This window comes from Dendrobium catenatum, unplaced genomic scaffold (genome assembly GCF_001605985.2).
Source record: "Dendrobium catenatum unplaced genomic scaffold, ASM160598v2 fragScaff_scaffold_772, whole genome shotgun sequence".
Taxonomy (NCBI): domain Eukaryota; kingdom Viridiplantae; phylum Streptophyta; class Magnoliopsida; order Asparagales; family Orchidaceae; genus Dendrobium; species Dendrobium catenatum.
Window position 1 is genome coordinate 1,806,483 of NW_021319234.1, and position 25,158 is coordinate 1,831,640.

Here is a 25,158-nt window from a genome sequence, read left to right on the forward strand (position 1 = left end):
TTGTTCGGTACTGCCCGGTAACATGGCTCGTTACCGTTGATGTGGCTACACTTGATTCGCCTTCAGACATAAAGTTGTATCTGGTGTCCGCACAGAATAATTTCTCTATCCATTAACCCTCAAATCCATTTTGTCACCCTTTACTCATTGCCTCATGTTGCATGGCCCGCTATCCCTCTCCCAAGCTTATAAATAAAGATGCAAGAGAAAGCAAGAAAGGAAATTTAAAATGTATCCTAAGTATATATATATATATATATCCAATCAAATAATTGTTATATTTTCAAAATTTAGTGTATTCTATATAATCACCCCTTCTAAAAATATTTGCATTTAAAAAACATCCAATCAAGCAATTCAATAGTCGATAACCTCAATAGTAAACTTCTTGTTTGATTATTGAGTCTTTTAATTACGGAAAAATTGGATAAGAATATTATTACCAAATTTTTTAATCATAATGGGACAGTCTCAAAGCCTAAGATAAATATAATATAAAATTTGTTCAATTCCTCACATACTATATTCAACTCAAAATAATTAAAACAACTTTATAATTTTGATCAGAATATGCTGTCGAATTTTTTCTTAAACATCTCAATACTTCTGTTATGTTGATCTCTAGGTGCATTATACCATGCGAACTTTCATGAACATATGATGTTACATAGGAATTATATATATATATATATATATAATGCATCTTTGATTAATAAAAAGTCTCAACTCTCAATTTATAAACTAAAATATGTTGTTTTTTCTAAACATAATTTCTAAGCACAAAGAATTTCTATCAAAATTCAAAGAATTTTTAGGTGGTGAAGACTGACTGCAATGATGTCAAAATAGATTGACGGGTTGAGTTTGAGTTCAACCTAAAATTAACTTAACCTAAATCCAGTCAATTCAAATCCAACTCATTTAATAAACGAGTCAAAAATATCAATCGAATTCGCTTTGCTAGCAAACCGAATGATCCGAATAAGATACGTTAATCAACTTTGATTAAAAAAATTATATAATTTATTAATTATAAATTTTAGGATATCTTATTAAAATAAGTAGATTATAATTTATATCCACGAGTAAAAAGATTAAGAAGAAAATATATTAAATGTATTATTGAAGTATAAAAAATGAGCTTGTGAGTTAATATGAGACAATGCAAATATAAAACTTTAGACTCGCAATAATAAGTGGGGTCCCTAAGCCCATCATTGCTAGAGCCACAAGCAAGCCTGTGATTATAGTAACCTATAATCCTATATGAAGCGACGAAGTCATTTTCAAAGTTCCCGGAAAAAAAAAAATGTAAAAAACTGTAGTTCCTCGGAATCGCCGGCCTGTCGTAAATTCACGTCTCTCTCTCTACAAGTAGATCGGCGATCGATCTCTCCTCTCGCTTAGTGCTATCAATTGCGCGATCAGGCATGGAGGCCTTCCGGAAGCTTAGGGATCAGGTCGCTCGGCAGCAACAGGTGGCCTCCTCTCGCCATATTGATTCTGCACTTTCTTCAATTCGAAATCATGAGTCGTTTCCGTCGGATTCGGATTCGGATTGGTTTTGGTTCCGGATTTGGGGTTAAGAAGTTGGTTTTAGATTTTGATAGATTTAAGAAGTTGGTTTTAGATTTTGATTGATTCTGCACTTTCTGCACTTTCTCTCTCTCTCGCTATAAGAAATTGCGTTATATATGTAGTTTTAGATTTTGATAGATTTATTTATAGTTGGTTTAATTAGTGCCGAGCATAGGCTTGATGCTTGCCATCGTGATGGGAAGTGGAGGGAAGTGGTGGAAGTTGGGATTCAAGGTTTGTTGATGGATCCGTGTTCGTGTTTTCTTCTCTGATCTTTCTGGTTAATTGTTAGAATATGGAGGTTGTTGCTTTCAGATGTTGACTATGTTTTTTTTTTTTTTTTTTTTTTTTTTTTTTTTTTTTTTTTTTTTTTTTCATTTATGATTGCAAAATAAGACAGTTGAATCACATGTCGAAGTTGGGATTATTTGAATCTAACTACTGGTTTCTGGCTTCTATGTTTCTTCAACCTATTCGATTTCAAGTTTCCATACATTGGATTTGAAAACAGGAATACTTGCTTCATAACTTTAGATTTTTTGCTGGATCAAATATCTCCATGGATGATACCCGACCTTATTAGTAGGTAAAATATGTGAGAGGTGACTTAGAACTTGTGTGAGATTGGAGAGAAAATAATTTACTCGAGAAAACGTGTAGATGCTCAAGGGGCTCAAGATCTCAATCAATCAAAAGATCCAAAATCCTACTTTTCATCTTTTATTTTTAGGGATCTAATGGCTATAGGGAAAGCATCATGAAAGAATAATAAATACATAAATTTAATGACTCTTAGTACAGATGGTCCTAGACACTTATCGCCTCTTGACTAGCCGAGAAGAGAATGACGTAGTATGATTTTGATGATCTGTCTCGCGGGTGAGTTAAATAGTGTTGAATAGGCTCAGACAAGTATGCTTGGCCGAGTCCATTAGCGAGTTCTGAGTTGAGGTGGACTATGGCTAGTAGGCCTCTTGAGGTTGTCGGCAACTTGTATTGGAATTTTAGATCACCTTCAAAGAGGGAGGTGAATGTGTTATTATTACAAGGAGGAAGAGCTCTATGGTAGAATGGTGGAGATAAGGCAAATAGAGAGCTTTGTTGGTGGGCGCTTTTCTATAGTTGAGATGGCGGGTGTGAATAAGGATGGTCTCACCACTATTAAGGGTGAGTGACCCTGGCAGGAGACCTGAGGTATGAGGCGAGTGGCAAGCCAAGTGAGCTGTGATGATGCTTGAGTGCCTCCTATTAAGAGATGATTTCCTTCTATGGGCCTAGGTGAGTAGCACCTGTCGATTATCAAGGGAGTTAATCTGTGGAGGTATATGCGAGTATACACGTTTGAATTTAAGCTAGTTCTTTTGATGAAAATAAGTGTGCTCCATGTAGGAATGATCACAATTGTATACAATCTTTCAGCTTAAAATTGATATTCAAGTCCTTAGTCTGTCAATTTCTTGTCAAATTAATTTAATTCTTTATTTCAATTTTCTCTAGAAGATATTATGTATATTTTAAATGTTAGTCCCTTGAAATATTTGCTTATTTTTGTTCTTTTTGGTATTTTTAGGTACTTTAGAACTTTATTTTAAGTTTTGTACATTAAGTAAATCCTACACAGTGTCCACTAATTGAAAATTTAATGAGATTGTTAAATGTAGGATTGTGAAATTGACTTGAACATTGTGAATCTTCCGAAAATTGAATAAGTTTTTGGCTCAAAATGAGCTTGGATTAAAACAACTAGTTAACTTGCAAGCCATGCTCATCTTGGCTTGAACTTTGATTTAGTCGAGTTTCAATCAAATTGAGCTAATTTGGGATATAATTAAAATGCATATGTATGTATCAGTACATGCATGCATACTTATGTATATATATATATATATCTTAGACTAAGATTTTGGCTTAAATATTGAAATTAAGTTAAAATTAAATAAACTCTTGGCTCAAATCGAGCCAAGATTAGTTTGAGTTGGGATTGGGTCAAATCAACCTATAGGTGACTCTGTTCTAGATTGATCTAATAACTTTGAGGAGATCTTGAGCTGGGTTTAGATTGACTAGATATATGATTGTTGATAGTTGTCATAATTTATTTTATTTTTTCTCTTCAAAGTGCTTGTACTTTTGGTCCTTTATGGCAAATCAAGTGTACTTTGGCATTACATTTTTTGTTTGTTTTTTGAAAATTTTATGGTTGTATACTTGTTGGGTCCAAACTTTTTGTCAGCGATACCCGACCGTACTAGTAGGCCAGCTATATTGGTTCACTTGAAAATTTGTGTACGAATGGAGAGAGAGAGAGAGAGAGAGAGAGGGGAAAGTAGTCCACTAGCTAAAACATTTGTAGTACAAGTGACAAAGATTGTTAAAGATGTAAAAAGATCTAAAATGTTCTTCTTTATATTTTATATATAGAAATATGGAGGTTATAGGAAAAACAACATTAATAAAAAAATAAAAATACATAAGATAATGACTCCCTGTAAAAACTTCCCTAGACACATTTACCATCTTGATTGGCTTGGAGGATGATTGCTCCTCTTAATCACCATTTTTCTACCATTGGGCGAGTCCTACAGTGTCAAGTACTTGAGGCAAGTAGGTACTGGTGAGTTTGTCGTCGAATGCTAAACTGAGAGGGCTATAGTTGTTTGACATCTCGAGGTCATTGGCGATCTGTGGTGGAGCTTTGGATTACGTAGGAGTAGGAGGCAAGTGCAGTTAGGTTGTGGGGATGACAGACTCCATGGTTCGCCGACTATAATGGGTGATTTGATACCCTTTTTGATGAATGCTTTCTTATAGCTGATATGATGAGCATAGTTAGCAACACTTAGAAATGGATAGTGGAGAGTGGCCACACATTGGTGGAGGGAGAGTGGCGAATTGATTAATCCGTAAGGGCTCTTGACTGTCTTTGTGAGAGGCAACCCCCCTCTAAGTGTATTGTCTTAGGCCCACAAGATACGAGTACATCTGCTAGGACCCGTTAATTACCTATTAAATATCTAAAAAATACATTCTTAAGTATACAATGATCTTTACTGTTTCACAGGAATATATAATTAGTTCTCCAAGAACATAAAGTATAAGTTTGTAGATTCTATTGATATTGAATATAAATAAATTTATGATAAATTGGATGGGTTTTGAAATCCAAATCTGCTTGTTGTATTTGATTCCTGCCTGTAACTTAAGAGATTCTTGATAATCATAGCATGATGTCATCATCTACCTGCCTCCATTGCCTTTACAATTATCTCTTTTTAGAAAGTTACTCTGAACTAATTTGAGAGGAAGGCGCTGACTTGCTATCTTGATCAAACTTCGCAATGGAAACAAACTGTGAAGCTAAATGCAGAAGTGCACTACCAGTTTATGATATTTTCCCTATTGTCTTTAACTCTCTATTCGTTCTATGATTTTTTTCCATGTGGAAACCTTTGGATTAAGAGTATGGAATTTTCACATATACCTTATGAGTTATGATGCTTCTTGTTATTTTTTGAGCATTCATGTAGGCTGTGCTGAAACAATTTGGAGGTGGATCGTTTGGAAGTTCTGAAAACATAAGCTTAGATGAGGTTGAACTTCGGCAGCACCACAGAATCGAAAAGTTGTACACATCAACCCGCTCATGCAAGGTCAGTAGTCTGCTTAAAACGATGAAAATTGTACAAGATATGTTTCTAATATGTGCTGTAACCTTCCAGCATTTCCAAAGGGATGTTGTTCGAGGTTTGGAAGGCTACATTGTTACAGGCTCAAAGCAAGTGGAAATTGGTACGTTAATAAAAGTAAATCATTATTTCTAAGCTTTGAATCTTTAAGTTGCTTTTAAATAATCCGAATAACTCAGGTAACAAGATGGCAGAAGATAGTAGGAAGTATGGTGCTGAAAATACCTGCACAAGTAGTAACTCATTAACTAAAGCTGCATTTAGTTTTTCTAGAGCACGCACACAAATGACGAAGGAACAGGAGTATTTATTGAGAGTTTATAGCACCCAGGTTTTGTTACATACTTTCTTGATGGATATTTTTGTATGTTTTTCTGTCTTTGCTAGTTTGGGCTGCATGGATCTTATTTTTAAGATCAAAATTACTATAGTTACTAATAACACTGCTTCTCCTGCGTTCATTTTTCATTAATTCTTTTTGTATGTCTTTCTTCAATATTGCAGGTGAAGTTTTTCCTTCTGTTGATCCATATCTTCACTTCCTGATAATGTCTTGAACCATTGATTTACATAGCTGATAATTACTCTCAATTTATGAATAATAGAACTACATAATTTTTAAAGTAGCACAACATCCGATCTAGACCTTTTGATGTAGGGCGTTTTAAGTTCTAGGATTACTAATACAAACTTAGGAGGAGATGCTCAAATAAACACACAAAAGATTAAAATTCACTGTTTCATAACTAATTTAAGCAAAAATCTCTCTTTTGATGCAAAATCAGAAAACATACATCATTCATTCCAAATATCAGTATAAAAATAACTAAAATCTAAAATTCTACAAGGAATTTGAGAATGATAATCACAACAATCAGGATTCACATCATAAAAATAGAAAGCAATATGTATCGAAATTGACAATATCTCAATCATAAATCAAGTTCGTTCCGATGAAAGAACAAAAATATTATTACCAATGGAATATCCAAGCTTTGCATCATTATATAGGGAAGTATTTTTGAAAGTTGTTCAAGACTTGTAAAGTGCTCGAAGCATCTACATCCAACAAAACAAGTATGGAGAGCAAATATAAATTTTTATCAAACAATATGCTGAAATTTTTATGCCTAGGAACATCTTGTTTGTAATAAAATGTCCTAAAGCAGTGACTTCTTCGAATCCTCCAAGTTCTAGCTTGAAACTATAGCTTTCAATTCAATATTTTTGGATTTCAACAAAAATGACAAATTTCCAACATCAATTTAGCAAAACATAAACTTAATATTTTAACAACAACAACAACAAGCCTTTATCCTGCTACGAGGTCGGCTACGTTAATATTTTTTTTCTCTATTATGTCCTATAAAGAGTTAAATTCTCATTTAATTTAATAAAAAATGAATTTTTAATACTTTCTAACCAAGTCTTTTTAGGCATACGTCTATCTTTTCTAACATGGGTTGGATCTAATACATCTACGCTCCTAATAGGATCATCAGAAGAATGATGTTTTATGTGACCAAACTATATACAACAACTCTTTCTAATCTTATCTTCGAACCTACTCCATCCTTTTCACATATATATTCGTTTCACATTATGTCTTTAAATGTAAAATCACTCATCCACCTGAGCATCCTCATCTCTATAACACTTAATTTTATACTTTACTTTTAATGGCCAACATTCTGCTCCATAAAACATTGTAGGTTTCACCACAATTTTATAAAAAAATTTCTTAAGTTTGAGAGGTAGTTTTCTATCATGCAACAGACACGATGCATTTTTCCACTTCAACCATCCAACTTGAATTCTACTAATAATATCCCTATCTATTTCAGCATTGCTTTGAATAGTAGACCCGAGATATCTAAAACGTGCACTTTTTTTAATAACTTAATCAACCAATGTTACATCTCATCACTAGATCTTTTACTACTAAAATTGCACTCCATGTAGTCAATTTTAGATCTACTAAAACGAAAATCTTTAGACTCTAAGATTGACCTCCATAATTTAAGTTTTTCATTAACTCACTCTCTAGCAAAGTCAAGCAATTCCTTGTTTATGCACGCTACACTTACAACCAAACTACAAGCCCAAAATAACATGGCCCCTCAATATCCAAAAGATGAATTGAACCGCTAGTTGTAATCCATATTAAACTATACCAACCAAGATAACTCGCCATGTGCTTAAGTAGCGAACTATAAACAATTGAATTAAGAATCCAAGAGCTTAATTAGAATGTATTGCAATAAGAAATTAAAACCTTCAAAGTAATAAAAATAGAGTAAAAGCCTAAAATAGTCCCCCGACTATTAGTAAATGCCAAATTTAGTCTTAGACATTTATAATGTCCCAATTTAATCCCCTGGCTAGTAGAAAATATTTCAATTTAGTTTCAAAGACAAAAATAATAGTTAAAGTTAACCGAATAGTTAAATGTGAGAGCATTTTGGATATTAGGATGTATGTTATATTATATTAGTTTTTTATATACTTTATCATCTATCATATTAAAATAAAATCAAAATTATAATGTAAGTTAATTACATTTATTAATTATTCACTCTTATTATTTAGTTGGTTAACTTTCATTATAATTTTTGTGTTTTTTTTTAATATGATAAATAACAAAAAATTGTAGGAAGATAATAATATAATCTCACATTCACTATAATACCTAAAATGCTCTCACATTTAACTGATGGGGTTAATTTTAAATGTTGCTTTTAGCCTTGGGATCAAATAGGATATTTTCTAATTATCGGGAGACTAAATTGGGTTATCATGAATGTCAAATTTAATATTTACTAATAGTGGGGAGACTATTTTGAGCTTTTACTCAATAAAAATACTAAAGAACAAATTCAATTCTTAATAGGACCATCATAGGCTTGCTTTACAACAATATAAGTTGTGAAAATAGAAACTAAGACATAGATACAACTTAAATCATATCAACACATATGATTTGTATTTTCAAGGAATAAAATCTTTCAAATTTACAACGTTCTACCCTACTTGAAGAAAACCAACTCCGATGAATTAAGTATATAATATTTTTCATGCAAATTTAGGCAAAGTTGATGTGCTTCCTACCAAGTAATCAACAATAATCACAAATAGAGTGGTCTCACAATTCTATTGTTGCTGTAAAGTGCTCTGATTCAAAGAAAATGTATATTTTTTTTCTTTTACCCTTTGTCACTTCTCACGTGGAGCTTTATTTTCTTATTTAATCACTTATCTTAAAACCATTTGATTCCCAGGTTGCCGAACCCTTAAGAGCATTGATACTCGGTGCTCCTTTGGAGGATGCTCGACATCTTGCTCAGCGGTATGGAAGATTGCATCAAGAGGCTGAAGCTCAGGTATAAGTTTGATTTTCTGGAAGAAATTTTCAACTTAAATGTGAAATTTGAGTTTCTTGGCCTTCTGTAAACGTCTCATCATTATTAGGGTTTTTTGGAGAACATTTATTTTAAAAGTTGTTACTGTTATGCAATGATCTTTCTTTTCTGTTGATTGTGTGAATTGTTGAGAATAGTTCCACGGCCAGATTCATATCTTTAAGAGCAAATAAATAGAAGAAAATAAAACACATCAAAATAAATAAAAAATTTTATACCAATTTGCCCAATCAATGACTACTTTTTCTACTGCTCCAGCTTTCACTATACTGATAATGAAAATTTTTACACGAGAAATTATAGTCTTTCACTCTGCTTTTTTTTTTTTTTTTTAATTTAATGAGCAAACTCTATTTATGGTGTTCCTTCCATAACCAAAAATCTATCCCTATCTAAATTACACATGAAATCACCAAAAAATACTTATAATGAGAAAACTCGTTCCACAACTTTACATAAATATCAATTTATTTAATATATTTTATTCCCATTAGCTGGAAACTTGCATTCATCTGTATTTTTAGTTTCTTTCAGGCAATTGAAGTTTCAAAACGTAGGGTAAAAGCAAAGGAAGTCCCTGGCAATTTTGATAATATTTCAAAGTTGGAAGCTGCTGAAACTAAGCTAGAAGATTTGAAATCAAACATGAAAGTCCTTGGCAAGGAAGCAGCATCAGCAATGCTTTCTGTTGAAGTTCAACAACAGAAGCAAACTTTACAGAGACTCATTGCAATGGTATTGCATTTCCTTGCTTCATTGGTAATCTATTCTTTTGAACATCACAGATTATTTTTCTCTATGACCACTGAAGGTTGAAGCAGAACGCATTTACCATCAAAGGATAGTACAAATACTTGAGCAACTTGAAGGAGAGGTTAGTGGTCCTGCTATAGTTACTTTGCTCATTAGAACCTTTTTTTTAAGTGTTACTTTATTTTCTTCAACCATCCAAGCATTATTCAAACTATCGATGATGCCTTCATGGAGTTCATTTTGAACTGCTCCTTAAGGTTTGTTTGGTTACAAAATTTAGCCTGCCAAATAGTTTTTTAAATCACATAAATTCTATTACCTTCTTAAATCCAGTTTTTCCTCACGGTTTATGGCTAAATCTCATATTTAGTGGATCTTTGGGTAAGTAGAATTTTTGAGATTTTGATAGGAAACACTTGTAGATCTCAAGTATTTGCTATCAATCTTCATGAACCACGAGAATTCTCCACAAAATCACAAAAAAACTGATGTGAAACCAGGAATTGTTTTCGTAGAAATTAATAAAATTTGTTTGAGTATGATAAAGTAGTTTAATGCTTCTCAAATTTGACAAATCAAAACAAGATCTTAGAAGTTAACAATATTTAGGCAAGTCATTACAACTAAATTTGCAAGATTCTTAAAATAACAACTTAAGCAAACGTAATGATATGATTATTCAACTAGAATACGACGGTTAACAAAGTAATCGTCTCACCTTGTGGCATAAAGACACTCTTCTACTTCTAGGATTGTCGGAGGAAGAAGAACCATATGAGAAACAAGATAACTCCAAGGTAGACGGCGCAGACGATCCGTAGTGATAGCGAGGGAAGCGACGGCGGTGAAGGTGGGGAAGCGGGTGGATGGTCCAGTCGTAGTCTGAAAATTGCCCGTCGATGACGTGCACAAGGATGGGGAGGATTCGTTCCAAGTAATCGTCAATGGTGTCGTCGTGGTCGAACCCCATGTCGAAGAATGGAGATCGAAGAACGTGGATGTTTCCGTAGATGTCGAATACGAGTCCGCCTTCAAGTTCAGGATCCGCCATGCATCCTTGCCAGGAGTTGAGGGGGCATCAAAGAGGAAGAGGGGAGGGAGGAGGTGGCAGCTTGGAGTGGAGAGGGCTGGCCGGCGTGAAGGCTAGAGGGGATTAGGCTATGGTGGGGGCTAAGTGGTAAGTGCAGGAAATCTGAAATAAATTCAGATTTTAGTGGTTTAGGAGAGGGATTTAATTTGAAATTCAAATTAATCTAAGGAGGGCGAGAGGGGCGACAAAGGGGAGAAGATTTGGGCTGAATTTGTGGTGCTATTAATGCAATTTGGAAAGGGGAGAGAGCCCATTAAGGGGGGCCGGTCATATGGAGAGGGGAGAGGAGCTTGAGTTTTAAGTAAGTGGGGACCACAAATTTAATCACAGATTTAACAAAAATTTGAAATTAAATTTCAGTTTTCTTAAGATAAGAACTTCCTAAAATGAAGACAATCAATTGGATCAATTTGAATTTCAAATTGAAATTCAATTAAATTGATTGCATAAATTAGGGAGTTAAATTAGGAAACATTTAATGGCCCAAGAAAATTTGAAATTTCAAATTTGAAACTCAAAGGAGGGGGTGGTCGGCGGCTAGAGGAAGGGACAAGGGGCGGGTCACGGCATGGGGTTGGCCGGCCGGCGGGAGGTGGCAGCCAAGTGGCCAGCGGCTTGGGAGGTCTTGGGCTAGGCGGCGGCAAGGGAATTTTGGGAAATGGAGGTAGGCTTGGGATCTCACTTGGTATGGACTCACAAGGCTCAGTATTTAGTGGATTTTCAAGGTTAAAATCAGGGCCATCAAATTGATCCTCCATTCGAGAGGATGATCGATCTCTCCCAAATCTCTAGGCACCGCTAGAGCCCAAAGAAAAACCTAAATCTAGGAGATCTCAAATTTCAGCCAAATTCAAGCTGTGCTAACCCTAGGAAAACAAAGTATTTAATGCATACAAATCAAAAGGAAATCCCTAAACAATCCCTACATTCAAATTTCCCTCCCAAATCCCTCAAAAATCCTTCCTAAAATGATCCTCCGGCGCTTGCGGTGCGGTCGGTTGAGGAAAAGAGGGGGAGGCAGTTTGCCTCGTTCGTGCTCAGGCCGGTCCCGCGTGGACCGGTCTAACAGATTTGCACCATTTATTCTCATTTTTCCTTTTCTTCATTTTCATTTAATTCCTACATATTGAAAAGATCTGTCAAACAGTTTATTAAGATTCAATCGGATTTTGATATCTTCCATGTCAAACAGTTCTCAGTATTTAAAGCCACCCGGATTTGTTAAGTTTTGTATTAATAAGATTTTCTGAATCCTACTTAAATTAAATCATAATTGCAGCCCTGTATACCCTCTAATTCAGGAATGACAAGCTCATTTTGATTTCAATTAACAAAGTTCTGAGAAAACTATCATATAAAAGGTTTTGATTGACAGATGGTACTTGAACGCCAAAGAGTAGAAGCATCTCCAAGCCTAGCATCTCCGAGGCCAGTCATAGAAAACCAAATGCCGCCACCTCCATCTTATGAAGAAGTAAATGGCATCTCTTCTTCGGCTGCCATTGATGGATCATCTGATTCCATGGAGTTTTTCTTGGGAGAGGTGACTAATTTAAATTTATCTTATTTTGCTCTTCATTAGTGTTTTTTTAGTTATTTGATATACTTTTATATTCTTGTTTTGAAGGCCATGCATTCATTTCGAGCTGAGTCAGATGTGGAGCTTAATTTGTCAGCTGGGGACTACATTGTTGTGAGAAAGGTACCTGGATCTCATTGGTTACACTGTTTTATTATAATAATTACTGAATATAGCAATATATAGTTTCTTGTAAGTTGTTTAAACATATTATAAATTAAATATAATATTTTAAACATAAAATTCATGAATCCTTGATCTGCCACTTTTTCTTAAACATTTGAGTTTTATTTCGATAACCAATATTTTTCAGCATTTTTCACTAAATCCAGACCAACATCTCATCTCCTAAACACCCAATCCTCAAAATCTCATCTTTCCTCCAATCACTTGAAATCAATTCGATTCGTGAATGGTGGCAACAAAAACTTTGAATCCACCACCACAATTATTGGCACTGTTAGTTGCAACTCCATGTTTGGTGCCCTCTTCCACGAATTTTTATTGGGTGTGGAGTGCAGATGTAGCTCTATGTCCGCAATCCTGTCCATGCCACCCAGTGGAGACCCTTCCACGGTGATCACCTTCTCCTCTCTGCCACGCTCTCAACATTGAAAAATTATTCTGTGCGGCGTCCGGAGGCGAATCCGTACGTCACCACGGGCCCAGTGCATTCGGTGACGTGGCATGTCCGGATTTACCTCCAAACACGTTCGGACGCCCGCACAGAATAATCTCTCCTCAGCATCACATCTAACAGGAAGGGGCAATATTATCTTTGGAATGCATCCAACATTTCACAAAGATCTTTTCTCATATCATATGACCGAATCTAATGGTGAATTTGTGATGCCGTTAGGCACAAATGATTATTTAGAAGATTTGAAACCCAGTTGTGTTAATACACTGAAACCATACGATGCACAAAAGGCCTACGTGGATGATTTCAAAAACTTGATATTTATCGAACATTTTTTTTACCGTTAAGTGACCGTTACCACGATTGTATTATTAAAACATGGTTAATCCTTCTTCTTCTGTTATATTCACTGTACACTTTTGATGTGGGGAGAAACATGGAGAAGCAAGATGAAGAAGAGCTACATAGCTCTTGGAGATCAAAAACAGTGAAAACTGTTTCAAATTCCAAAAATACTAAATCATACTCTTCTTCTACTTATAGCACCTATTTATAACAATATAATAGAAATGCCTAGAACTTTCTAGAAAAAGGTACTAAATTAGATAAGCTATTCCTAAGCCTTGATTTAACTAATATGCTCCGCATCAACTTTTGTTTGCCCTATTGAATTTCTCACAAGAATTGGCACATCTCCAGGTTTCCGGCAATGGTTGGGCAGAAGGCGAATGCGGGGGGAAAGCAGGCTGGTTCCCTCTCGCACATATTGAGAGAAGAGAACGTGTGCTTGCAAGCAAAATTTTGAAAGTCTAATCATACGAATAATTTGAATTGGTTACAGAGGCTTCGTTTGGGACGGCTTTTTTGCTGCTTTTTAAAGCAATTTTTTAAAACAAATATTTTAATTTATGTATTAAAAAGCTACTTTAAGAAGTAGTAAGAAAGCCGTCCCAAACAAAGTCAGAAACATAAACAGGATGAAAAGTTCATACAAAATTGATTTTTGTTTTATTATAGCCATTGTTGGATAATCATGAAAATGTATACAAACTTGCTTACAGACCTTATTGTTTTACAATTTTAAAGGTGCTGATATATTATATTTTTTATCATTCATCATAATTTTGAATGTCTAAGAAATAAATATGCTCTGAATTTTGAAATAAATAAAAGTTTGAAATTTTAATGGCTCCTTTCAATAATTATTATTTTAAAATTGATAAAGAACTTTAGGGAAAGTGAGCATTATTATTATTTGGAGAAAATGTGTGTTAGGGGTGATTTGATCCATACTTGTGATTTCCCAACTCTTCTTCATATAATTTTTATTACAAAGCTTCATTCTTTTAAAATTATTTTTTATTAAAAAAAATAGAGTATTTATAGGCTTTAATAAGTCTTTAACATTTCTCTTAGACATATTAAAAAATGGCTAAATCCACTCAAAATCGGCAAATTATTGCGTTCGGTCACCTGACATGCGGACATCCAATCCGGACACGCCACCTCACCGGAATACACTGGGCCCTGGTATTTTTGAATGATGTGGAGCGTTTTTATTGGTGTCCGGACGAATCCGGACACCGGACACAATAATTTGCCCTCAAAATCTAGCCCAAATGGCTAAATCCACTCAAAAGACCAGTCAACTAGTTGTTAACATGCCTATGTAATGGCAATATGATAATTAAATTAAAATTGTATTTCAATATAATCAAAATTAGCCTCTAATTTAAGTATAACAATTATGTAATTAACACTTTATTAAGTATACTTGACAACTTTAATTAACTGGTATTTTTGAGTGATGTGGTGCGTTTTTATTGGTGTCCGGGCGAATCCGGACACCGGATACAATAATTTGCCCTCAAAATCTAGCCCAAATGGCTAAATCCACTCGAAAGGCGGTCAACTAGTTGTTAACATGCCTATGTAATGGCAATTTGGTAATTAAATTAAATTTGTATTTCAATATAATCAAAATTAGCCTCTAATTTAAGTATAACAATTATGTAATTAACACTTAATTAAGTATAATTAACAACTTTAATAAATATAAATGAAATTTGGGATCAGGAAATTCACTATAACTCGCATGTGAATAACGATCTTATGATGAGCAAATTATTGCGATTGAATATTTAAAATAATTTTTTATAGATGAGAAATTAAGAGCTAATCAAATAAATATAAAATTAACAAAATACATTTTTTAAAAAAATTACTAAATAATTTTTATAATATTTATGATATATATTTTTTTTAAAAATTACGAAATAATTTTAATAATATTTATGATATATAGTTGGATAATTATATCTTTATAGGCCGAAAACATTTGCCAAAATATTAGATTGACACATCATAATATTTGTTATCATCAAATAAATAATAATAATCTTGCGAGATCAATAATTTCTAAGAAAAAAAAAGGATAAGCATAGAAAGGAGAGGTGCATCATTTGATCTCTAATTGTTAGTAGAAAATATTCAAGCTAATATAATTGATTATCTTACACCGTTGTTGAGACATGGAAACAATGTGAGGTAAATGTGCCTCCTACGATTGAAAAGTGATTGGATAGTACAACCATTTGGTTAATTAGGCCGAATCTTGAGGTAAAATAAAATTGGAAGTTTCAAAAATTAAAATTGAGACCATCCAAATTCTGATTTATGCAAACTTATAGTTGAAGTGAGAGTATTGGAAACACGAACCCAACGACATCAAAATCGTCCCAATCTGAGCCCAAATGAGTCCAAATCAAAGACCTGAAGCACTTTTGGAAGGATCAAACCTCAATTTGGGTTACCAAACGGTTTCTGACCGTGCCATGCTTATAGTCGAATCAAGCGGCTCGAGGAGATGAATCCAACAAGCCCAAGATCATCAAATTCTAATATTATTAAGATAGTCAAAGGTCCATTGAACAGTGCATTATCGTAGGAATCAAGATCGGCTGTCCATCCGAATGACTCCCAATTTATCCTTAATCTTCCACTTATTTTACAAGTCATGCTACTCAAGAATTATATAAATAGAACCTCATTTCCTCTTGAAAAAGGGGGAAGAAAAGAGAGAAGAAGGGAGAGAAGTAAGAAAGCTCCGGCCGCCTAGCTCTTCTTCGACCACAGCCGAACTTCTGCCGCATTATTGCCAAACCACCAAGGGATGCCGGAGTTCTGCCGCACCTCCTCCAGACCACCAAGGGACGCCAGAGTTCTGCCTCACCATCGCCGGGCCACCAAGGGGTGTTGGAGTTTTTTCAAATCACCACTGGACCATCAAAGAACGTCGAAATGCCCCATGACGTTGAAGTGCCACTATCGGACCACTAGCTGACATCGGAGTGCTGTCAGACTATCACCTGACGTTAGAGTGACACTATACTTTTGCGAAGCTTTCAATTGACATTTGTAATATGGCCGTCTTGAAAGACGAGTCAGACCCTAAATATTTATAATATATTCTTATATAATTTAAAATTTTAAATATTATGTAAATATATTTAAATATTAGAAATGCCAATATTTAAATAATGAAGAGCATTTTCCTTTCAGCAAAGTTGGAACGTATGAGAGGTTGCTTCTGGTCGACGAATTCATCCGTCCACTTTCTTCTTCTTCGGACTGTCGCCGTGCCATCTCCGATTCCGTTCCTCTTCCTTCAACCTGCCCGTCGCCGCCGATACAACCATCGGAACTTCCCAATAGACGACCGGACATTCCTCCAAGCCGCTGCCGCCTCTGGCCCTCCGATGGACCCTATCATGAAGAGCGGCGGCAACAACGAGATCAAGCTGAACGAAGAGAAAAAGGAATCGAAGACGACGCAAGCGGCCGAATGCTCTTCCCCGTTGTCGGATCTGCCTCCCCAGCCACCTGAGAAGCCTGAGCCAGGCGATTGCTGTGGGAACGGTTGCTTCCCTTGCGTTTGGGATTTGTATTACGAGGAACTTGAAGCGTATACAAAGAATCTCGAAGCTTACAACGATAGAGTCTCTTCCAAACAAAAATAAGATCATTTGCCGCGCTGTGAAGGTGCCTTTGTCCCCCTCAAAAATTACCTTCTTTTGATACCCTAAGCTTCAAGAGTGATGAAATCAATTTGTTATCGAGCTGGTTGTTTATCTTTGATTGTTGATTATTCAAGAAGTTCCTGTCTTTTATTGGGAATTCGTTATTTTTTGGACCAGCTTGTTATTAGTGTATCAACTTTGAAAAATTTTATTTTCTAAAAATTTCAACTGTTTGTAATGTTTCGTATTGGATGTCAACTAAAACTACTTAGTGGAGCTCCTTGCACAGATGATTGAAGAACAATGCTGGTGAATTTCTTGAATTCTCAACAGGAATAAATGTTAAGAAAGGTGCAACGTATATCTGTCTTATCACTTCAATTTTTTCTATTTAATTTATTTCTGCTTGCTCGAACAAAATATTTAGGTTTGTCGCTGATCATATTATATTAGTCGAATACTTGTGGTTATCAGGTTTCTTTGGGTGAGAGAATGAGTGATTGTGTTTCCATGATTAGTGGAAATTGAATGTGCTGCAACTTTTATGGTTCCTTAGGCTTCTTTGAGCCAATTGATTTGCTTCGTTCAGGCTTTGTTTTGCAAGTTCACTGCAAATGGAGGTTGTTTGGCCTGGTTTCTTTGTTTGAATTTGCAAAATTTAATACCGTGCAATTTTATCTGATAGTTTGGAGGAAATCATCTAAAGCTATAGATCCACAAATCCTCTACCAGATTTCAATCTTCTTTATTCCTAGAATACAAAAGATTGCAGCTTGTTTTTTTTTTTTGGCCCAAAGGATATGTTATGTTGCAGTGAATTCCCTTAGAATTTGAGAAAATTTGGGTCACAGCCAGTAAATTTACTTTGAGATAAGTGCAAGACATGATTAATTAATCAAAACTTATATTGCACTTATCTTAAAGTGAATCTAATGGCTTTGAATTCATTCTAGTCAAATTTGAGTCAGAATATACTGACTCAATTTTTCCCTTAGAATCCTTATGCTTAGTAACATTTATTGCAGATGCTTAGTATCACCTTTTTTGTGTTTAAAAATGTTTCTTATCTTTATTTCTGAACTTTTATACTTGTCTGACATTTTGGATGGAGAAGAAAAGGAATGTGCAGCTAATTATAGATATAGAACTTTCTAGTTTTCATCAAGAATTTTATGAATTACTGATATAAATGAGCTCTTTATTTCTGAAGTCTTAAGAACCATGATAACTGAAAAGATGTCTTAGTTTATTGGAAATGGCTTGCATAAGTGTATGACGATTTAGGTTTCGTTTCGTTATTTTGTACCTTTTATAAAAGGTAGTTTTAAAGCTATTGTTTGAGAGAACGGAATTTTGTAACGGAGAAGTTAATATCATAAAGTTTTTGAAAATAATTCAAAAATATAGTTATCTAAAAAATATTTCTGCAAAACTGGCACATACAAACAATAGTAAAAAAAATTTCTAACATTTCGAAACTGAAAAGACGAAATCAAGCTGTCTTAAACGAGGCCTTAGCCAAATTCTAAAACTGAAAATGCTCAGTTTGTTTGGAGGGATTGTTTTTTGTAAGCCATTTATAGCAAATGTTTATTCGGCTATGTATGTGGGGTGAAAAAACTCAAAACTGTATGATTTTCTGTAGCCATTTTGCTTGATAAAACTTTAGGATAAAAGAGCTGTGAAGCCAGCAGTGAGAAAGAAAAACCATGGGAGGAAGACGACTCACTATTGGATGAAATCCGATTTCATTGTTTAATTACTGTAGCAAAGGTTGATTTAAACATAGAGTAAACTGCAGAAAGGTTGCTGCAGGGAGGCTGCCGCAGGATGTAGTGCTGCCAACGGATAGTTGCTGTTGCAGAGAAGAGTGGAATATGATTACTGCTTTACACCGTCCCTAAAGGTGATGGGCGGGACAACCATCACCTTGGATCGGAGAGATTGAAATTTTGATACGGGTAGAGCCTTGGTGAACACATCGGCGATCTGATCTTCAGTGGCGATGTGTTGGACGTCGATTTGCTTGGAGTTGATGGTGTCCCGGACAAAATGATGGTCGATTTCTATATGTTTTGTCCTGGCATGAAAAATTGGATTGCGAGCAATGGAGAGAGCAGAGATGTTGTCACAGAAAACGGGCGTTGCCGGTAGTTGTATGTTGAAGTCACTGCAGAGTCGTCGAAGCCATATGAGTTCGGTAACGATAGCGGCCAAGGAGCGGTATTTCGCTTCAGTGGATGACCTGGCGACAGTAGTCTGTTTCTTAACGGACCACGCGAGTAAGGATTTGCCAAGGAAGATGCAGTAACCGGTGGTGGATTTCCGGTCAGCGTGGTCACCAGCCCAATCTGAGTCGGAGAAGGCTGTGAGAGCAAAGTCTGTTTTTTGGTATGAACAGAGTATAATCAATAGTGCCGGCTAAGTATCGAAGTAGTCGTTTAAGCATTTGGAAGTGAAGTAGTAATGGTGTATGCATATGTTAGCAAAGTTTGTTGACAGCGAACGCAATGTCTGGCCGGATGGAGGACAAGTATTGAAGACAACCAACTAACTGGCGGAATAGTGCTGACTGGTTAAATGGAGTTTGAAGAGGAGGGTCAATGGGAGGTTTGGTTGGTAGAGGTGTGTTGAGAGCTTTACAGTTTGTCATGGATGCTGTGTTGAGTAGATCTTGAATGTAAGAATGTTGAGAGAGGTGGAAACCCATCGAGGTGCGGGTGAAGTCAATCCCAAGAAAGCGGGAAAGTGGGCCTAGATTTCGAATTTGAAATTTTTGATGAAGAGTTGTGAGTAAGGAAGTTATGAAGGAAGGGTTGTTCCCGGTGATGAGTATATCATCAACATAAAGAAGAATGTAGACCGTGATGTCGGTTTTGGAAAGGATGAAGCACGAAGGGTCGGCACTACTGCAGTGAAAGTTTTGTTCTGTTAGATAGGTTGTCAAGGTTGAAAACCAAAGACGTGGTGACTATTTTAGTCCGTAAAGGGCTTTGCGAAGAAGACACACGTGGTTTGGGAATTGAGGATCGGTGAAACCGGGAGGTTGAGCCATATAGATTGTTTTATCGATGATGCCGTGGAGGAAAGCTTTGACGACGTCGAGTTGGAGTATTGGCCAGTTGTGATGTAGAGAAACATTTAAGAAGAGATGAATGGTAGGAAATTTGACGACTGGGCTGAAGGTTTCAAGATAATCAATGTTGTATTCCTGTTTATAACCCTGTGCGACAAGCCGAGCTTTGTGGCGGGCGATAGATCCATCGGCGAGGCGCTTAATTTTGAAAATCCATTTACAGCCTAAAATTTGCTGATTGGAGGGTGGAGGAACTAAGGACCAGGTTGATTGAGCCTGCAAAGCATTGAACTCAGTTGACATTGCCAGACGCCAATGTGGAGATTTGGCGGCAGTCGTATAAGAGGTGGGAAGAGATGCAGATTCGGTAATGTGGTGAAGATCGAGGATTTGGCGAGGCTTGAGAGAACCTGTTTGAAATCTTGTTATCATAGGATGATGGGGTAATGGGATAGGAGAGGTGGAGCGGGTTTGTGAAGATGTTGAAGTGGCGGAAGAGAGGCTGATGGCGTTGGAGCAGTGGTAGTTATATTAGGAGCAGGGAAGTTGGCTAGAGATTGTGATGTGTCTGGAGATGTAGGGGATATGGTGGGATTAAGGGGACTAGCTGGAGGTTCTGTATGAGGAGGAACACGGGGGAATATAACAGGATTTTCTGTGACGGGAGTAACTGGAGGTTCAGGGGTAGTAATAGTAGACAAGAGAGAAGATTGTTCAAAGAATCTAACATGACGGGAGATGTAAATTTTGCCTGTGGTGGGATCGTAACTTATGTATTTTTTTTTGTTGAGCAGCATAACCAAAGAACAGGCAAGGGATGTAGCGCGGGGATAATTTATGTGGAGAATAGGGACGAAGCCATGGGTAGCATTGGCAGCCGAAGATTTTTAGGTGGTGGTATTTCGGCTGTCGATGGAAGAGAAGTTCGTATGGTGATTCTACGGGGTTAGAGGAGGAGGGTAGGCGATTGATGAGGTAGAGAGCTGTGTGAAGTGCCTCTGTCCAAAAATGCGAAGGAAGATGAGCGTCAATGAGGAGAGTACGCGCGGTCTCGACGAGGTGGCGGTGTTTCCGCTCGGCAATGCCGTTTTGTTGAGGGGTATGCGGGCAGGTGAGCTGGTGGTATCTGCCGGTTTTGGATAAGAAAGCCTGGAGAGTAGAGTTAATGAATTCGCCACCGTTGTCGGAGCGGATTGTTCGAACAGGGAAACTGAATTGTTTTTCTATAAACTTAATTAGTTTTATTAAGAGGAGAGGAACTTCAGACTTTAGTTTAAGAAGAAAGAGCCACGAGTATCTGGTACAATCATCTATAATTAGTAGGTAATAACGATAGCCATCATATGAGAGAACCGGGGAAGGTCCCCAAACATCTAAATGCAGTAATTGTAAAGGAGAGCTAGATACATGGTTAGAGGGAGAGAAGGGAAGCCTGTGACTCTTAGCTAGTTCACAGGAATTACAATTTTTAGTAAATGAAGTACTAGATGGAAGAGCAAGCTGCTTCAATAGAGTTTGAAGCACTCTGGAATGCGGATGACTGAAGCGTCGATGCCATATGGCGGTAGAAGAGAGATCGTCGGAGGAGGTGGTGGTAGCTGTGGCCGCAACATGAGTGGTGGAATCAGGGCGGACAGTAACGGGGTAGAGGCCGTTAAGGCAGGGACCGCGGAGAAGCGTTCTGTTGGTCGTCGAGTCCTTAAGAGCAAAGCCAGATTTATCAAACAAAACAGAACAATTGTTGTCATGTACGAGTTTGGAAATGGATAGAAGACGATGAATAAGGTGAGGAACGTGAAGCAAAGAATTTAAAGAGAGCTTACGGAAGGGGGTGGGAAGGAGGCCATTGCCGTAGTGTTGAATTGGGAGAGGTGTGCCATTACCAATCAGCACTTGTTCTTTACCAGTATAAGGTTGTTAAGAAGGTAGAGGATCGGGCGACAGATGAGCAGTGGCGCCGCTGTCGAGTTACCAAGGTGCAGAATCTGTATTGGCGTTGTTGGCCAGCAGAGCGACGTCCGAAGAAGAGCTTGGAGAGGAATACTGAAAGTTTCCTCGGTGCCAACAGGTGACAGCAGAGTGTCCGGGTTTACCACAGATTTGGCAATGTCTGTCAAAACGAGGAGCGCGAGGAGGGCGAGGGGAACTATTTCCACGGCCACGGTCTCTATAGTTATTGAAACGACCTCGTCCTCATCCTCTGTTCGAAAATAGAGCAAGTTTGGGATCGGTGGGAGATGCAGCGGTCGCTAGTGATAACTCTTTAACAACATCAATTGTCTGGTGCACCTCTTCACTGCGGAGCAGTGAATACAAGTTTTCTAGATTGATAGGATGAAGCGACGAGCGGATGTAAGTCTTGAAGGATTGATACGTAGGAGGTAAACCATTCAAGATATAATGTAAGACGTCTTCACTGTCGACAGATCCTCCGGCAGCATTGATGTTGTCGACCAATGTTTTGACGGAAGCAAGGTAATCAGTCATTGTCTTGTTTTGCATAGACAACGAGTGAAGCTCATTTTTCAGTTGAATCACTCTAGACCGGTTTGTGGAATAGAAACGCTGCTCCGGCGTTTTCCAAATGGAAGCTGTGGTATCGAGATTCAACACATACGGGAGAATCGATGTGGAGATCGTAGAGAACAATGCCACAGATAGATTTTGATCTATCAGCGTCCAAGAAGAAAATTGGGGATTGAGAGTGAGCTGACCGGCGGCAGTTAACAAATGTTTGGGAGGGCAGAGCTGGGTGCCGTCGAGGTAGCCGGAGAAATTGTTGGCAGTGTATAGCTTTTGAATAGCTGACCGCCAAGTTGGGTAGTTGTCCGGTAGAAGTTGAACGTTTATAACGTTTTTGATGTTTGAGAGCAAGAATTTGAGGGTGGGGGGTATGTGAACATCTGTGTTGTTCGGATTTTCATGTGAGGAAGGTTGAGGTGTGGAGGCAGCGGAGACGGGTGAAGAGTCGCCCATTTTGAGTGAAAAGATGCCGTTAGGCAATCGGCTCTGATACCATAAAAGAGCTGTGAAGCCAGCAGTGAGCAAGAAAAACCATGGGAGGAAGACGACTCACTATTGGATGAAATCTGATTTCATTGTTTAATTACTGTAGCAAAGGTTGATTTAAATACAAAGATAAGTAAGTGGCAAAAGTCCATTCTACCCTAGATAGTTACATAAAGTAAACTGCAGCAAGGTTGCAGGGAGGCTGCCGCAGGATGTAGTGCTGCCAACGGATAGTTGCTGTTGCAGAGAAGAGTGGAATATGATTACTGCTTTACATAGGATGAATCATCTAAAGCTATAAATATTGAGAGATGCCATCCTTTACCAGTTCTTGTTAGCATGGGATTCGAAAAATTGACACATGATATATAGTACTTTATCACATGCTATGAAAATGCAGAACATGTGATTTGAACATCTCAAAAAAGAGCTGTTCATGTTTTAATATTTGATTTTATAGCAAATATCTTTATAAATTTATGTTGTCTGTAAATCAGTGATTTTTATTTCATCATTAATGATTATTGTTCTATTGCTTACATAAATATATCTTAATATTTTATTTTATTTATCATAGATCTTAGTTCTTACAAAAAAAAATATCTATTTTATTCTTGTATTGTCCGCAAATCAAATCACATAGTTTCATGTCATTTAAATATACTCGGTGCTGCGATGCTCCATTTTCTCCCCGGCGACGTTGTGCTCTATGCCATTTTGGTAAAAAATTAGGGTTCAGGCATCGTGGAGCTACATGGTGCGGTGTTGAAGCACTGAAAATAAGGTGTTGAGCGCACGCTATGCATCACTAGGCGTCATTGCAGAACTAAATTAAATTGCAAAAATTCAGAGATCAAGGCGCCTCAGCGTCTTTCTCTGGTGCTCCGACGCTCAGAGTGTCACAACTCTTGATGATGTGGTGCCGCGATGTTAGTGCCCTTTTTCCAAAATTGTGGCCTTTTTCCTAGACTTTTCTATACAACAATGATCAAAGGAGGGATTTTTACAGTAAAACAGATAACAAAAATAATAAGAACAATCTCCACTAACAACAAGCCAACTTTCTCTCTCGTTAATACCTTGTGCCTTATTCCTTCACAAGCTTCCACACAACCAACCTAGCCTTACTCCACTCTCTAGATCTTCTTCATCAATCCCTTCTCTTTCCCTCAATCATCCATTAGTCTCCAAGCCCAAAACGACGCATGCTCTCTTGCTCTCTTTAGCCAAAACCACCACCTGCTTCATCCCCACCATCACTAAACTCTACACTCCTTACCTCATCTCCACCTTTAAAACAACAAACCAAGCTCCCAACTCTGCCTTTAAGATCCTATTTTGCCCAATCTCCCTGCATCGACCACCTCACATGCACAAGCCACTCAACTTCCTGCCTATGAGCAATTCTCAATTAGACATTTTCTAGAGTGAGCTTCCTTCCCACACAATTAACTTTGACCAACCTATAATTCATAGGCTTTGCACATTACTCCTTAATTTTTGGAATGCAATGTAATGATGTTGGTTTGATGAATCATTGATCATGTGAAGGACATGTTATAATCGATGATTTAGTGTTTGAAATTATTAGCGCATCTTAATAGTTCATCATCTATATTGAAGTCACATACATCCATATGTTGATTATGGGTCATTTAATAGATTGAATGAGAGTATGTACGATCACATCACTACTGCAAAATGTGATATTACTAGCGGATGGAATCCGACGGTAACAATCAAAATCCGCCTGAAATACGAGCTTTCTGGCGCATTTCCGACGCAAAATGCTCCGACGGTAGTTCACACATCGGAAAATCAAAACCGGCAAAATTTTTTTGCCGGAAATTGCGCCGTTAACTTACCGACGCATATTCTGCCGGTACGTGCGCGTAAATTGTTTCGCCGAAAAGTCTGACGGTAATAATAGATTTTCCTGTTGTGCATATTGCCATTTTAAGCACCATGATGGATATGTCGAGCATATGTTGAGCGCACATCATCATCATCATCATCATCAAGTCTTCAGGATTTGAAGACCTTCAAAAGTTCATATTCTTACAGCCTGACACATTAGCACAAACTGTTCTCTACTAACATATAGACATGCAGCTAATGCATTTCATAGGCATCTAAGCACTATTGATCAATCTTTGGATTTGTGAGGTAATTATGATGTTATCATGTGCAAATCAATATAATGTTCTATTTAGGTCAAGATGAAGTTGAAGCTGTGATTATCGTAATATGAAATTTCTGCTTCGTTGGGACGGCTTTTATTATTTTTTAAAACAATTTTTTAGTATAAA

At 36.9% G+C, this 25,158-nt stretch overlaps 2 protein-coding genes across 2 annotated transcripts; both read left to right on the forward strand.

The window, feature by feature from the left end:
* The first annotated feature begins 1,272 nt into the window (after nt 1-1,272).
* LOC110102236 (SH3 domain-containing protein 2) lies at nt 1,273-13,861 on the forward strand. The gene is made up of 10 exons (XM_020830481.2): nt 1,273-1,478; nt 5,106-5,228; nt 5,298-5,367; nt 5,444-5,595; nt 8,543-8,644; nt 9,218-9,418; nt 9,495-9,557; nt 11,902-12,069; nt 12,154-12,228; nt 13,445-13,861. Exons 1-10 carry the CDS (start codon nt 1,431-1,433, stop codon nt 13,556-13,558), a joined length of 1,116 nt encoding a protein of 371 aa, XP_020686140.1. The 5' UTR covers nt 1,273-1,430; the 3' UTR covers nt 13,559-13,861.
* A 2,428-nt stretch (nt 13,862-16,289) lies between these two features.
* Nucleotides 16,290-17,125, forward strand: LOC110102241. The gene has a single exon (XM_020830490.2). It carries the CDS (start codon nt 16,321-16,323, stop codon nt 16,762-16,764), a length of 444 nt encoding a protein of 147 aa, XP_020686149.1. The 5' UTR covers nt 16,290-16,320; the 3' UTR covers nt 16,765-17,125.
* Nucleotides 17,126-25,158: the final 8,033 nt, after the last annotated feature.